We start from the raw sequence: 12903 nt of genomic DNA, 5'->3' as shown, positions 1-12903 counted from the left end.
ACGGTCAGAGGTCTTACCCGTGCTCACAGTGCAGGGAAGGGTCCTCAGGGAGTCAGAGGTGACAGAAACCAGAGGTCACCCCATCCATTAAATAGCCAACAGCAACAGAAGGCATGGCACCTGCAGGTTCACAGTCACTGGGCTACTTGGAACCTCAGGACCTTTGCACATGTGATTCCTCTGCCTGGAGAACTTACTCTACTCCCATTTTGCCTAGTGAACTCCTATTCATATTTTGAAACCGACTTTGGTTATGTTTCTCCTCTGGGAAGCTATATTAGCTTCCTCTGTTAGGAAGCCGTGTTCATTTCTGTATCTCTTTTGCTTGGCCCAGAGAACACCCCCCAGCCCCCACTTCACTTGCTCATCATGTCCATTTTTTTCTCCCTGACCACCTACCTCCTCTCTCTGCTCCCAGATCCTCGGGTGCTTCCTCTGCCACAGCTCTTGGTATATGTTTTTTTGTGGTAAGCAACGCTAGACTGAGATCAACTTGGGGTGGTGCCCTGTGTTTCCCTTGCTCCCCCCGATCCCCCATCACAGCCTGGCACAGAACAGGAAGCAGTGAATACCAGAGGACCATGAGGTTCCTGTGCAAGCCCCAGGCAGTCCTGCTGTATACCTGGATGAGGCCACCATGCCAGCTGATCCAGAATGTTCTGAATTCATCCCAGGAGAGGATCTTGGCCGTGTGTGCACTGGCCACAGGCTCTCCCATCTTGCTGGTGGAGATCCATGACCTGGTGTTTTGACGCCCTCCCAGGACAATCTCGATCATGCCTGCTGTGTCCTGGGGCCCGGAAGACAAGGACACACGGGCATCGTTGTGAGCTCGCACGGCAACATCAAAGCGGGTGAGGCGCAGCGGCCGCTGCACATACTGGAACTCGTACTTGTTAGGAGTGGAGATGTGGACTCTCTCTGGATGGAGGAAAGGAGATGGGGAGTTGAGAGGACACCTGGAGGCACCCAACTTTCCCTGATGGTACCTGGAGGTGAGCACCAGGACCACAAGGGGTGGGTTTCACTGTGACTCGGCACATGTGGTAGAATGGTGTTGGCTTAACAATGGCATTGACAATGGCACACAAAAGATAAAATGGGCCTGGGCATAGTGGCTCACACCTGTAATTCCAGCACTGTAGGAGGCTGAGGCAGGAAGATTGCTTGAGGGTAGGAGTTTGAGGCCAGCGTGGGCAACACAGCAAGACCCCTATCTCTACAAAAATGTTTTTAAATGAGCAGAGGCATGCATCTGTAGTCCCAGCTGCTGGGAAGGCCAAGGCAGGAAGATAACTTGAGCCCAGGAGTACATGGTTGCAGTGAGCCATGATTGCACCATTGTACTCCAGCCTGGGTGACAGAATAAGACCCTCTCTCTAAAAACCAAAAAGATAAAATACTCTGGGATAAATCTGGCCAAAGATAAGCAAGGTGCTGAAAACTGCAAAAGGCTGAGGAGAGAAACTAGAGAAAACCCAAATCAAGGAAAGGTAGACCATGTTCATGGACTATTGTGAACATGTGAGTTATTCCCCAGACAGTTCTACAGATTCAATGCAATCCCAATCAAAATCCCAGGAGGCTCTTTTGGAGAAATTGCTAAACAGATTCCAAAATTTATATGGACATGCAAAGGGCTTAGGAGAGCTCAACTTTGATAAAGAACCCAGCACTTTGGGAGGCCAAGGCAGGTGGATCACCTGAGGTCAGGAGTTTAAGACCAGCCTGACCAACATGATGAAACTCTGTCTCTACTAAAACTACAAAAATTAGCCATGTGCGGTGGCAGGTGCCTGTAATCCCAGCTACTCAGGAGGCTGAGGCAAGAGAATCACTTGAACCTGGAAGGTAGGGGTTGCAGTGAGCTGAGATTGCACCATTGCACTCCAGTCTTGGCGATGAGAGTGAAAATACATCTCAAAGAAGGAAAAGACCCACACACACAACTGGAAGGCCAACACCCTCTGACACCGAGACTTACCATAAAGTCACAGGAATCACCACAACGTGATATGGTGTCAGCAAACACAAATACATCAAGTATTATGTGGCGAGAGGGGCTTGTTAGAGGCATCTGCTACTTGCCTCCTTGACAAGGAACAAAAATAGCAAGTGGATAATCACGCTTTGAAGAGTCCATCTAAGAACACGGAGATTGAACAGAGAAGTCACAAGAAACACCTAAAGTGAAGAAGGAAATGGAAATGAGGCAGGGTGCTTGGCGAGAATTGGCTGGGAGCCTGGAATAGCTCCCCAGTGCGAGGAAAGGGTAAGTGAGTAGACTCCAGTGGTCCCCATTCCCACTGTGGACTCTAGAACGCTAGGCACAGGAGAGCCCCTAGATCCTCGTGGGCCACAGACTAACCTAAGGAGCTACCTGGAGACTGTGCAGATACTGTTCCAGAGGGGACCAAGGCTGGGTCTCACACACCCTTCAGCCCTAAGCAGCGAAAGCAGAGCACTGTATCAAGATCCGAGCCACTGCCAGGCTGCATTCTGCCTGCAGGCCAGACAGCCCCTGTATCTTCACATCTTTGTGGAGTCCCACTGACATTCCCCCCTCACAGTCACTACTGTGGCTGGCTGCTGCCACCAGGACTGAAGCCCAAGCCATTGGCAATGACCTGGCTGCCCCCAGCAGGGAAGCTGCTGCACATGTTCATGTTCCCCGAGGGCTAACTCCCCAACCTGCAACTGCCACCAGGGCCCTGCAGCCAGACGCTAAAGCACAGGCGAGGCTCCTGCTCCCCAGCCACCCGCTGCCATTGGAAGCTGCTGCACCCTACCCAGTATTCAAGCACCAGATGCCTCTAACTAGCCCCTCTCCCCACATAATAAACGATGCATTTGTGTTTGCTGACAGCCGTATCACATTGTGGTGACTTCTGTAACTCTATGGTAATACTCAGTGTCAGAGGATGTGAGTCTTCCAGTTGCTTTTTTTTTTTTTTTTTTTTTTTTGAGACAGAGTCTTACTCTCGTCACTGAGGCTGGAGTGCAGTGGGGTGATCTTGGCTCACTGCAAGCTCCACCTCCCAGGTTCACGTGATTCTCCTCCCTCAGCCTCCTGGGTACCTGGGATCACAGGCACCTGCCACCACGCCTGGCTAATTTTTGAATGCTGAACCTGAGCATTCCACTGGAGCCCTGAGAATCCCCCCACCCCTGCCTACCATAGCCAGCACCCGCACACACCACCAGGGAGCGTGAGATAGGTTGGCCCAGCCCAGCTCTGCCCCCGCAAGTGCCTAAGGGTGCCATCTGAGGGCCTTGAGACTGCCCAGCCTGGTCCACCACAGCTGGCACCTAAATGCTCCTCCTAGGCACCTGAGGGCAGGCTCACCCAACCTACCACTGGCACCACAGCTGACACACACCTGCCTGTGCCACCTGCGGCAAGGAGACTGGCCCATCCCGCCTGTCACAGCCACCAACACCAGAGCAGACTGCTTGGGAGCTAGGGGGTCATCCCACCCACCACTGCTACTGCCAGTGCTCATACCATGCCCACTGCCCAGGGGCTCAAGAACCTCCCCACCATCCTGGCCCACCACTGCCACTACTGGCATCCAAGCAAGCTTCCTGAAAGCCCAAGAATTGGCCCACCGGGACCCACTAACACTGGTACCAGTGTCCAATGCTGTGGTGCTCAAGGAACACATGCTTTGCCCACTGCTGCCATCACGGGGGCCTGAGGACAGGCCCATCTGGCTTCCCAATCCCAAGCAAAACTTCATCAGAGCCTCCACTAATAACTGCACCCTAAGCCACTGAGGAAATCCCAGGTGGCACTGATGCTGGTTATAGTGGAATAAATCATATGGAGACTATGCTATGCACTATACTATACACACCCAGAATCAAACTAAATGCTCTACCCAGCCAACACCACAAATACAGCTTCAGGAAGAAGTCTTCCTTCATTAAAGCAAATTCAAAATATTGGAGGAAGAGACTGTTAACCAAATGTACAGACATCACCATGAGAACACAAGAAACGTGAAAAAGCAAGGAAATGTGACATCACCAAAGAAACACAGCCATTCTTGAGCAACAGATTCCAATTAAAAAATGTATGTAGGCCGGGCGTGGTGGCTCACGCCTGTAATCCAAGCACTTTGGAGGCCAAGGCGGGCGGATCACCTGAGGTCAGGAGTTCGAGACCAGCCTGACCAACATGGTGAAACCCTGTATTTAAAAAAAAAAAAAAAAAAAGTTAAAAAAAAATGTATGTAGGCTGGGTGCAGTGGCTTACACCTGTAATCCCAGCACTCTGGGAGGCCGAGGCGGGTGGATCACAAGGTCAAGAGATTGAGACCATCCTGGTCAACGTGGTGAAAGCCCGTCTCTACTAAAATACAAAAATTGGCTGGGCATGCTGGCACATGCTTTGTGGTCCCAGCTGCTCGGGAGGCTGAGGCAGAAGAATTGCTTGAACCCAGGAGGTGGAGATTGCGGTGAGCCGAGATTGTGCCATTGCACTCCAGCCTGGGTAACAGGAGTGAAATTCTGTCTCAAAAAAACAAAAACAAAAACAAAAAACGTATGTAGGCCGGGCATGGTGGCTCACGCCTGTAATCCCAGCACTTTGGGAGGTCAAGGCGGGTGGATCACGAGGTCAGGAGTTCAAGACCAGCCTGGCCAACATAGTGAAACCTCGTCTCTACTAAAAATACAAAAATTAACTGGGCGTGGTGGCAGGCACCTATAATTGCAGCTACTTGGGAGGCTGAGACAGGAGAATTTCTTGAACCTGGGAGGTGGAGGTTGCAGTGAGCTGAGATTGCACCATTGCATTCTAGACTGGGCAACAGAGCCAGACTCTGTCTCAAAAAAAAAAAAAAATGTATGTAATCTTGGAAAAATAATTCAAAATAATGACATTTGCCGAGCGAGGTGGCTCATGCTTCTAATTTCAATAATTTGAGAGGCCAAGGTAGGTGAATTACTTAAGCCCAGGAGTTCAAGACCAGCCTGGACGAAATCCCATTTCTAACAAAAATGCAAAAAATTAGCCAGGTGTGATGGCATGTGCCTGTAGTCTTAGCTTCTTGGGAGGCCAAAGTGGGAGGATCACCTGGGCCCCGGAGGTCAAGGCTGCAGTGAGCCATGACTGCCACTGCACTCCAGCCTGGGCAATAGAGGCTGGAGGTTTTGAGATCCTGTCTCAAAAAATAATAATGGTAATGATATAAATTAAGCTCAATGAGACAAAAGAGAATACAGAAGAACAATAGAAAGAAATCAGAAAAACAATTCAGGATATAAGTGAGAAATTTACCAAAGAGATGGCTACCAAAAGGAACCAAACAGAAATGACGAAAACCCACTTTTTAATTAGACGGTTTGTTTTATTCACTACCGAATTGGAGACTTCTTTGTATATTGTGATACTAGTCCTTTGCCTGATAAGGTTTGCAAATGTGTTTTTTCCGAGTCTGTACTATAGTTCCTCCTTTAACAGGGTTTATTATGGAGAAAAAACTTTTTAATTTTGATGAGGTTTATCAATGTATGAATGTTTCTTTTTATAAATTGTACTTTTCAATTGCTAAAAACTGCTTGGCTCTAAATGAGTGATTTTTTTTTTTCTTTTAAGATGGGGTTTCACCATGATGGCCAGGCTGGTCTTGAACTCCTGACCTCAGGTGATCCACCCACCTTGGCCTCCCAAAGTGCTAGGATTACAGCCACCGTGCCCGGCCAAATGACTGATCTTCCTTCCTTCCTCCCTTCCCTCCCCCTAACCCTCAACCAGGCTGGATTGCAGTGGTACAATGAAGGCTCACTGCAACCTCCACCTCCTGGGCTCAGGTAATCCTCCCACCTCAGCCTCCCAAGTAGCTGGGACTACAGGTATGCACCACCAGGTCTGACAAGTTTTTTTTTTTTTTGCTTTTTTGTAGAGATGGGATTTCGGCCTGTTGCCCACGCTGTCCTATGCTTTTTTCTAAAAGCACTATAATTTTACACATAAGTCCGCGATCCATTTTGGGTTGACGCTTGTGTAAGTTGTGATCTTTAGGTCTAGCATCATGTTTTGTTGCTGTTTTGGTTGTTTTGAGATGGAGCCTCACTCTGTCGCCCAGGTTGGAGTGCAGTGGCACAACCCTGGCTCGCTGCAATTTCCACCCCGAGTTCAAGCAATTCTCCTGCCTCAGCCTCCCGAGTAGCTGGAACTATAGGCACACACCACCACACCAGGATAACTTTGTCCTTTTCGTAGAGATAGGTTTCACCATGTTGGCCAGGCTGGTCTCGAACTCCTGACTTCAACTGATCTACCTGCCTCAGCCTTCCAAAGTGCTGGGGTTACAGGCATGAGCCGCCGTGCCTGGCCAGCCTAACCTTCTTTCTTGGCACCTGCCATGCACATTCCTGTGCATTCATGCCCTGTGTGCTGGATGCCCTGCCCTCACACTGGCTCTGCCTGTCCCCAGCTGGGACGTCGCTCTTCCTAACCACAGTGTCCCCTTCCCCCGGGAAGGGCAGGTGCTCACTTTGCACTGAAACCGCCCCCACAGTGTGGAGACGGGGGAAGGCCAAAGTCCTGACCCAGCCAGGTGGCCACTCCTTACCAGGATGGGCACGGGGACTCACCGTTGGGACAGAAGAATGCGCTGTAGGTGTACGCCCGGGGGACTCCTTCAGCCTGAAACAAAGAAACAAGAACTGAGTGCTGGAGCGGTGAGGGGGATGGTCAGCTTGGCAGAACGGCTGGCTCTCCTGGTTTGCATCATATCAGCACGGCCACACCAAGATCACAGGTGTGTTGAGCAGGACAGGGCCACCCACTTCCCAGGCTCTGGTAGGGAAACTGAGGTCGCTCCCCCTTGCTGGCCAAATGAAAGTCACCAACTGCTTCTAGACTTGTCATGGGGCCCATATCCCTACCCTACCCTCCAGACACCCCCTCCCTCCCATGTCCCTCTGGGCAGCGGACACAATAAGGCCAAGGTAGCCAGGTTCTGAGACTTCATTTGACATCTGTGAGCACTGTGAGAGGGGCTCCTGCATCTGCCAATGACAGGTCTGTCCTGCTGTCTCTGTCCACCACATCTCTTGTGTTTTTTTTTTGAGATGGAGTTTCGCTTTTGTTGCCCAGGCTGAAGTGCAATGGTGCGATTTTGACTCACCACAACCTCCGCCTCCTGGGTTCAAGCGATTCTCCTGTCTCGACCTCCCAAGTAGCTGGGATTACAGGCATGTGCCAGTCATGCCTGGATAATTTTGTATTTTTAGTAGAGACGGGGTTTCTCCATGTTGGCCAGGCTGCTCTGGAACTCCTGACCTCAGGTGATCTGCCTGCCTCAGCCTCCCAAAGTGCTGGGATTACAGGCATGAGCCATGGAGCCCAGCCTAGGATGGTCAGTTTTAGGTGTCGACTGGGCTGAGCTCCGGGATGCCCTGGTAGCTGGCGAAACACTCTCTCTGGGTGTGTCCAGGAAGTGCTTCTGCAAGAGATGAGCATTCGTGCTGGAGGACAGAGCCGGGCGCACGGCCCTCTCCAACGCGACTGGGCATCATCCAAGCTGTTGGGCGCCTCCTGACAGAACAAGGCAGAGGAAGATGGTTCCTCTCTGCCAACTGCTTGAGCGGGACATCAATCTCCTGCTCCTGGTTCCAGGCCTTTAGACCCCAGCTGGAATCTCCACCATTGGCTCTCTAGCTCTCAGGCTTCCAGCTACACCACTGGCTTTCCAGGGTCTCTATCCATTTTTTTTTTTTTTTTTAGATGGAGTCTCACTCTGTCACCCAGGCTGGAGTGCAATGGCACAATCTCGGCTCACTGCAACCTCCACCTCCCGAGTTCAAGCGATCCTCCTGCCTCAGTCTCCCGAGTAGCTGGGATTACAGGCATGCACCACCACACCCAGCTAATTTTTGTATTTTTAGTAGAGACGGGGTTTCACTATGTTGATCAGGCTGGTCTCAAACTCCTGGCCTCAAGTGATCTGCCCACCTTGGCCTCCCAAAGTGCTGGGATCACAGGCACGAGCCACCACACTCGGCCCTCCATTTCACAGCTGAGTGATATTTCACTGCATTCAGGAAATACATTTCACTGACCCACATTCATTTCTCTAATTCATCGGCTGATGGACATTTCCTAAAACAGAAAGTGTATTCCTGACTTTGGGATTCCCCAGCTGACTGTTATAAATGGCTGTGTGACACCAGCACGTGGGTCTTTAGTAGACAGGCCGGACACCACGAGAGGCTTTCCACGGACACTCTCGTTTAACCCTCCAGTGTTTCCATCCGAATCCGCGGCTCTCACTGCAGAGCCCACTCCCTGGCTGGCCAGGCCTCCAGTCACCCCAGTGATGCCCCAGTTATTTCTGTCTCCTCCTTGCTTTTTGGAATTTCACTGAGGTGAAATTCACGTGGAGATGATTGAACGCTCTCAGCCTCCCAGCAGACATAGAGGATTGCAGTCCCCTCACAGGCCAGCAGGGGAGCCAGGCAGAGCGGTGTTGGCACTTCCTGCACCTGCCAAGCCATCCCCAACCCGGTACAGCACCCATGATGGGCTGTGCACAGGTGATGCTTCCCCACCGGCCCCCCGCGTCCTGTTCAGCTTCTTGCTCCTAAGTGCAGTTCAGCAGGTGGCGCCGAAGCCCTCCGGTGGGAAGAGACAGGAAGTGCATTTTGCTGCTTTATCAAGCCACACATCTGGTACCTCGTTTCTTAAATTGTCTCTCATTGTCTCTCTCTCTCTCTCCCTCTCTCCTGAGACGGAGTCTTGCTGTGTCACCCAGGCTGGAGTACAATGGCATGATATCGGCTCACCGCAACCTCCACCTCCTGAGTTCAAGTGATTCTCCTGTCTCAGCTTCCCAAGTAGTTGGGATTACAGGCACGCACCAACATGCCCGGCTAATTTTTGTATTTTTAGTAGAGACAGGGTTTCATCATGTTGGCCAGGCTGGTCTCGAACTCCTGACATTGTGATCTGCCTGCCTCAGCCTCCCAAAGTGCTGGGATTACAGGCATGAGCCACCACGCCCAGCCCCACAAATTGTTTTTCTAATTGTAGCTTCGTCTTTGCATCAACATTTCAAGTCTTCTGGTGCCTACATCTTTCCCGCTGCCCCCAGAGCTGCCTGCAGGAGGCGGGGCAAGTGGATACTGCAGCTGCACAGATCATTCTGCAGTGTGGATGGGAGGAAAGGCTCCGGGGAAGGAGGCCCTCAAAAGCCCCTCTGTGTGCACTGAGAAATCCCTTCTGTGAAGGGAGCAGGCAAGACCGCCAGGCCTCCAGGTTCTGCAGCTCGGAGGGGCTCACTGCCTCCCTCTCAGGCCTTAGGAGGGCAGAGAGGATGCCCTGGCTGAGCAAAGGGTGACTCGGGGTTTCTGCATTTCTCCAGTGGGACCATCCCATCCTGCTGGCTCACAGAGATCTCAGTCCCCACCTGACAGCGCTCTTGTCCCCAAGGAATCCATCATATCACATCAATGACACTACAGCGGTGATCTGTCCACTGTCACTGCTCCAGAGTTCTGCCCAGCAGGCGCATGACTCCTGGTGCTGACAGAAACCACTGGTGTTCAGGGCCAGCAGGATGCCAGCAGGGAGGGAGGGAGGGCACAGAGTGTGTGGATTTGTGTGCTGTTTGCAGCTGGGCTTCTGGGGAATGTGAGATCCTTGGGGCCGCTGCTCGGGGCTGCTGTGGGGGAAGCACCAAATGGAGCCTCCGTAGGGCTCCGATGTGTCCGAGCAGCCTAGAAAAGATGGGCATGTGGCTACGGCACGCCCAGCCCTGAGGCATCTGTGTGGGAAGTAGAAAAGTTCCTCTTCAAAGTTTCCTTTCTTGTTTTAAGAAAAATTCCTAAGTGTTAGAAATGATAGCTTGTTTTAAACACTTTCTTCAGAAGCCTTCTTGCCTTTTTGCTAGAAGCCCTGTCCTATCTGCCTCTAGAAATGCCTACAGGCACGTAGTATGTTCTACGTCCTTGTGGTTTAAGTACAACATCTGTGCTGACCGTGCTCACAGGCGTGTCCCAGCTCACAGCCTCTGCCCCTTCCTTACTTGGACTTCCTTTTTTGCTCTCCATTGCTTTTACCTGTTTAGAAAAGTTTCAAGTCGTTAGCCAATCAGGTTTTAGTTTAGATTGTGAGGTCTGGCTCCAGCCAACAGAGATCAGACACAGCAGTAAGGACACCCCCAAATGCGTAAGAAATAAATTTGTGTATTTTCCTTTGTTCATGGTACTCTTGTGGCAAGATGGCTAGCGAGGGTACCCTTCCTGCAGTCCAGGAAGTAAAAGTTGTGTTGATGAAAGATCCTTTGTCTCAGTGCTGATTTTTCCTTGCAGCACGGAGCATCTATTTCTATTTCCAACAATCTGTGTGTGTCATTTCTGGCCTCCCATCCCATCTTATGAAGGTGAGGCCCTCTTGTCTTAAGGGAGCAGGGCTGGAAAGCCAGAATGCTCCCCGAGACCACTGGTAAGTGGCCAATCCTGGGTTCATAGCCAGGGTGTCTGTGAGATCCCAACGCCTGCCTCTGCCCCCTGAGGCTCTGTGTCCTTCCTACGTGGGCAATCCAAGGACAATGTCCCAAATACTGAGTCATGGTCCCCAAAAGTGCCTGTGACAGCCACTAGATGAGGCACATGGCCTTCCAAGATAGTTCACCCAGGGGTCAGGGAGCACATGCTTCAGCCCCTCAAGAGTCCCAGGCTGCTTCACCAAAGCCCACTCTGCACTTGAGGGAGGGACAAGACCACCACGATCCTCCAATGAGAAAGTACCCCAAAGTCCAGGCACCCTGAGCTCTTGAGCTCAACCCATGAAGGCTACCCAGGCCCTGGCTCAGCTTCAGACCACACACTCCAGCTGGCCCCAGCTTCACAGCTAAAGGAGTCAGGCCCTGGTCCCAGGTCACTGAAAGACAGAATGACCAGGGACGAGGACATGGCCTTACCTCAACCATCACACTGCGCCTGACGTGATCCACCCCGATGGGGACCCTCCTGTCAGCGTGACTCTCCTGCGGGTGTTTGCTAGATCTCCCATCCCGGCAGCAACTTGTGTCTTCGTGAGCAAGGGCTTTGGCTGCAGAAATTTGACGTCTTGCTCTCAGAACAGGTCCCCGCCCAAGGTGGGGGCTGTCCCATTCTCATCCCATGTGTGTGCACATGCATACGTGTATGTGTGTGTATATGCTGATGTGTGCATGCACGCAGGTATGTGTGCACATGTATGCATGTGTTTGAGTGTACAGGCTCGTGTGTATATGCATGCGTTTGTGCATGTGTTCATGTGTCTGAGTTTGTGTGTGCACATGCATATCTGCACTTGTGGGCATTTGTGTCTGTATGCATGTTTACACATGTGGGCATGTGTGTATCTGTATGTGTATGCATGTCTACATGTGTGGACATGTGTGTGGATTTGTGTGCATGCATGTCTACATGTGTGGGCATGTGTGTATGTGTGTGTGGATGTGTGTGTATATGCATGTCTACATGTGTCGGCATGTGTGGATTTGGGTGTATGTACACGTCTGCATGTGTGGCCATGTATCTGTGTGTGGATTTGTGTGTATATGCATGTCTACACAAGCAGGCATGTGTGGATTTGTATGTACGCATGTATACATGTGTGGGCATGTGTGTGGATTTGTGTCTATGCATGTCTACATGTGTGGGCATGTGTGTGGATTTGTGTGTGCATGTCTACATGTGTGGGCATGTGTGTGGATTTGTGTGTATGCATGTCTACATGTGTGGGCATGTGTCTGTGTGTGGATTTGTGTGTGTGTGTCTGCATGTGTGGGCATGTGTCTGCGTGTGCAGGTGTGTGTGTGGATTTGTATGTGCATACGTGCTTGTGCTACTTGGGTTGGCACCTTAAGAGCCCAGCTCCCCCAACAGGTGAGACCCCAGGGCCCGCCTCCCCACTCATCCCAGGCCCCTGCCCGCTGTCCTATTTGCTCCGGTCGCTGTCCCATTTTCCTTGGGACAGTTCTGACTTTACCTGCTTCCCCATCCACCCCTCATCCCCAACTGTGGTCAATGCTGGGACCCTTTTGTGGCCTGGAGAGGGGAGACACCCCAAGAACTGTGGAGCCCTCACCTGTGATGTTGCTGAGCCCCAGGTGACTGAAGGACAGAACCACCCAGGTGGGCTCAGCCTCTCCAGAGGCCACACACATCTTCTTGGTCAGATGGCGTTTGCCAGGATGCCCAACAAACTGGATGCCCTTGGGAACTGAGAGCTTCATGTACACCTGCAGAGGGTGGAATTGGCTCATGGTGCCTGGAATCCAGGTCCCCCCCAGTGCCCCAAGATCCAACACACATCCCACCACTCATGCACACACCAGGTCTGTCAGCCTCTCCAAGAGCCATGCACCCCCGGGGAGGCCCCCTTTCCACTTCCCATCAGAACAAACGACCCTCCGCTGTCTGCTGCCCCACTTGGCCTTCTCACGCCCATCGGTCTTGCTGCGAGCCATGTCCTTCCCACAGCCCTCCGTATCCCCACAATCCAGATCTCCCTCAGATGGAAGCTGCCAGTTCCAGCCAGGGCTGCCTCTCCTGCGTGTCCATCTCCTCCGGGACTCCAGATGGATGCAACCTCTCCCACCGTGGGTCCACAGAGTGCTCCTCCTGACCCTCTCTCCAACCGTGCAGCTCCGTGATGTCTGAGTACGGCTCTGTGTGTGCATGTATGTGCATATGTGTGCATGTGTGCGCTGTGAATGCATGTGTCCCTGGGTGCACGTGTGTGCAAGTATGCAAGCACACATTGCATACGCATGTGCATCTACTGGGTGAAGCCATGTGTGTATGCATGCATGTATGTGTGCATGCTATACTGGGTGAAGATGTGTGTATGCACGTGTGTGTGAATGCTATACTGGGTGAAGGCATGTGTGTATGCATGCA

At 51.8% G+C, this 12903-nt stretch overlaps 1 protein-coding gene across 2 annotated transcripts in view; it reads right to left on the bottom strand.

Moving 5' to 3' along the window:
• The window catches only part of CPAMD8 (C3 and PZP like alpha-2-macroglobulin domain containing 8), a 117985-nt gene that overhangs the window by 33167 nt on the left and 71915 nt on the right, over window positions 1-12903 (bottom strand). For both annotated transcript variants that reach the window (XM_032268715.1, XM_032268713.1), the window contains exons 21-24: window positions 12089-12242; window positions 10935-11065; window positions 6604-6655; window positions 623-921 (exon numbers count right to left, since the gene is read on the bottom strand). In XM_032268715.1, the coding sequence (XP_032124606.1) occupies window positions 623-921; window positions 6604-6655; window positions 10935-11065; window positions 12089-12242 (636 nt within the window). The remainder of the gene's footprint in view (window positions 1-622; window positions 922-6603; window positions 6656-10934; window positions 11066-12088; window positions 12243-12903) is intronic.

This window comes from Sapajus apella, unplaced genomic scaffold (assembly GCF_009761245.1).
Source record: "Sapajus apella isolate SASKATOON/1434 unplaced genomic scaffold, GSC_monkey_1.0 scaffold185, whole genome shotgun sequence".
NCBI lineage: Eukaryota > Metazoa > Chordata > Mammalia > Primates > Cebidae > Sapajus > Sapajus apella.
Note: the sequence above shows the minus strand (reverse complement) of the source record. Positions and strands in the feature narration are given on the sequence as shown.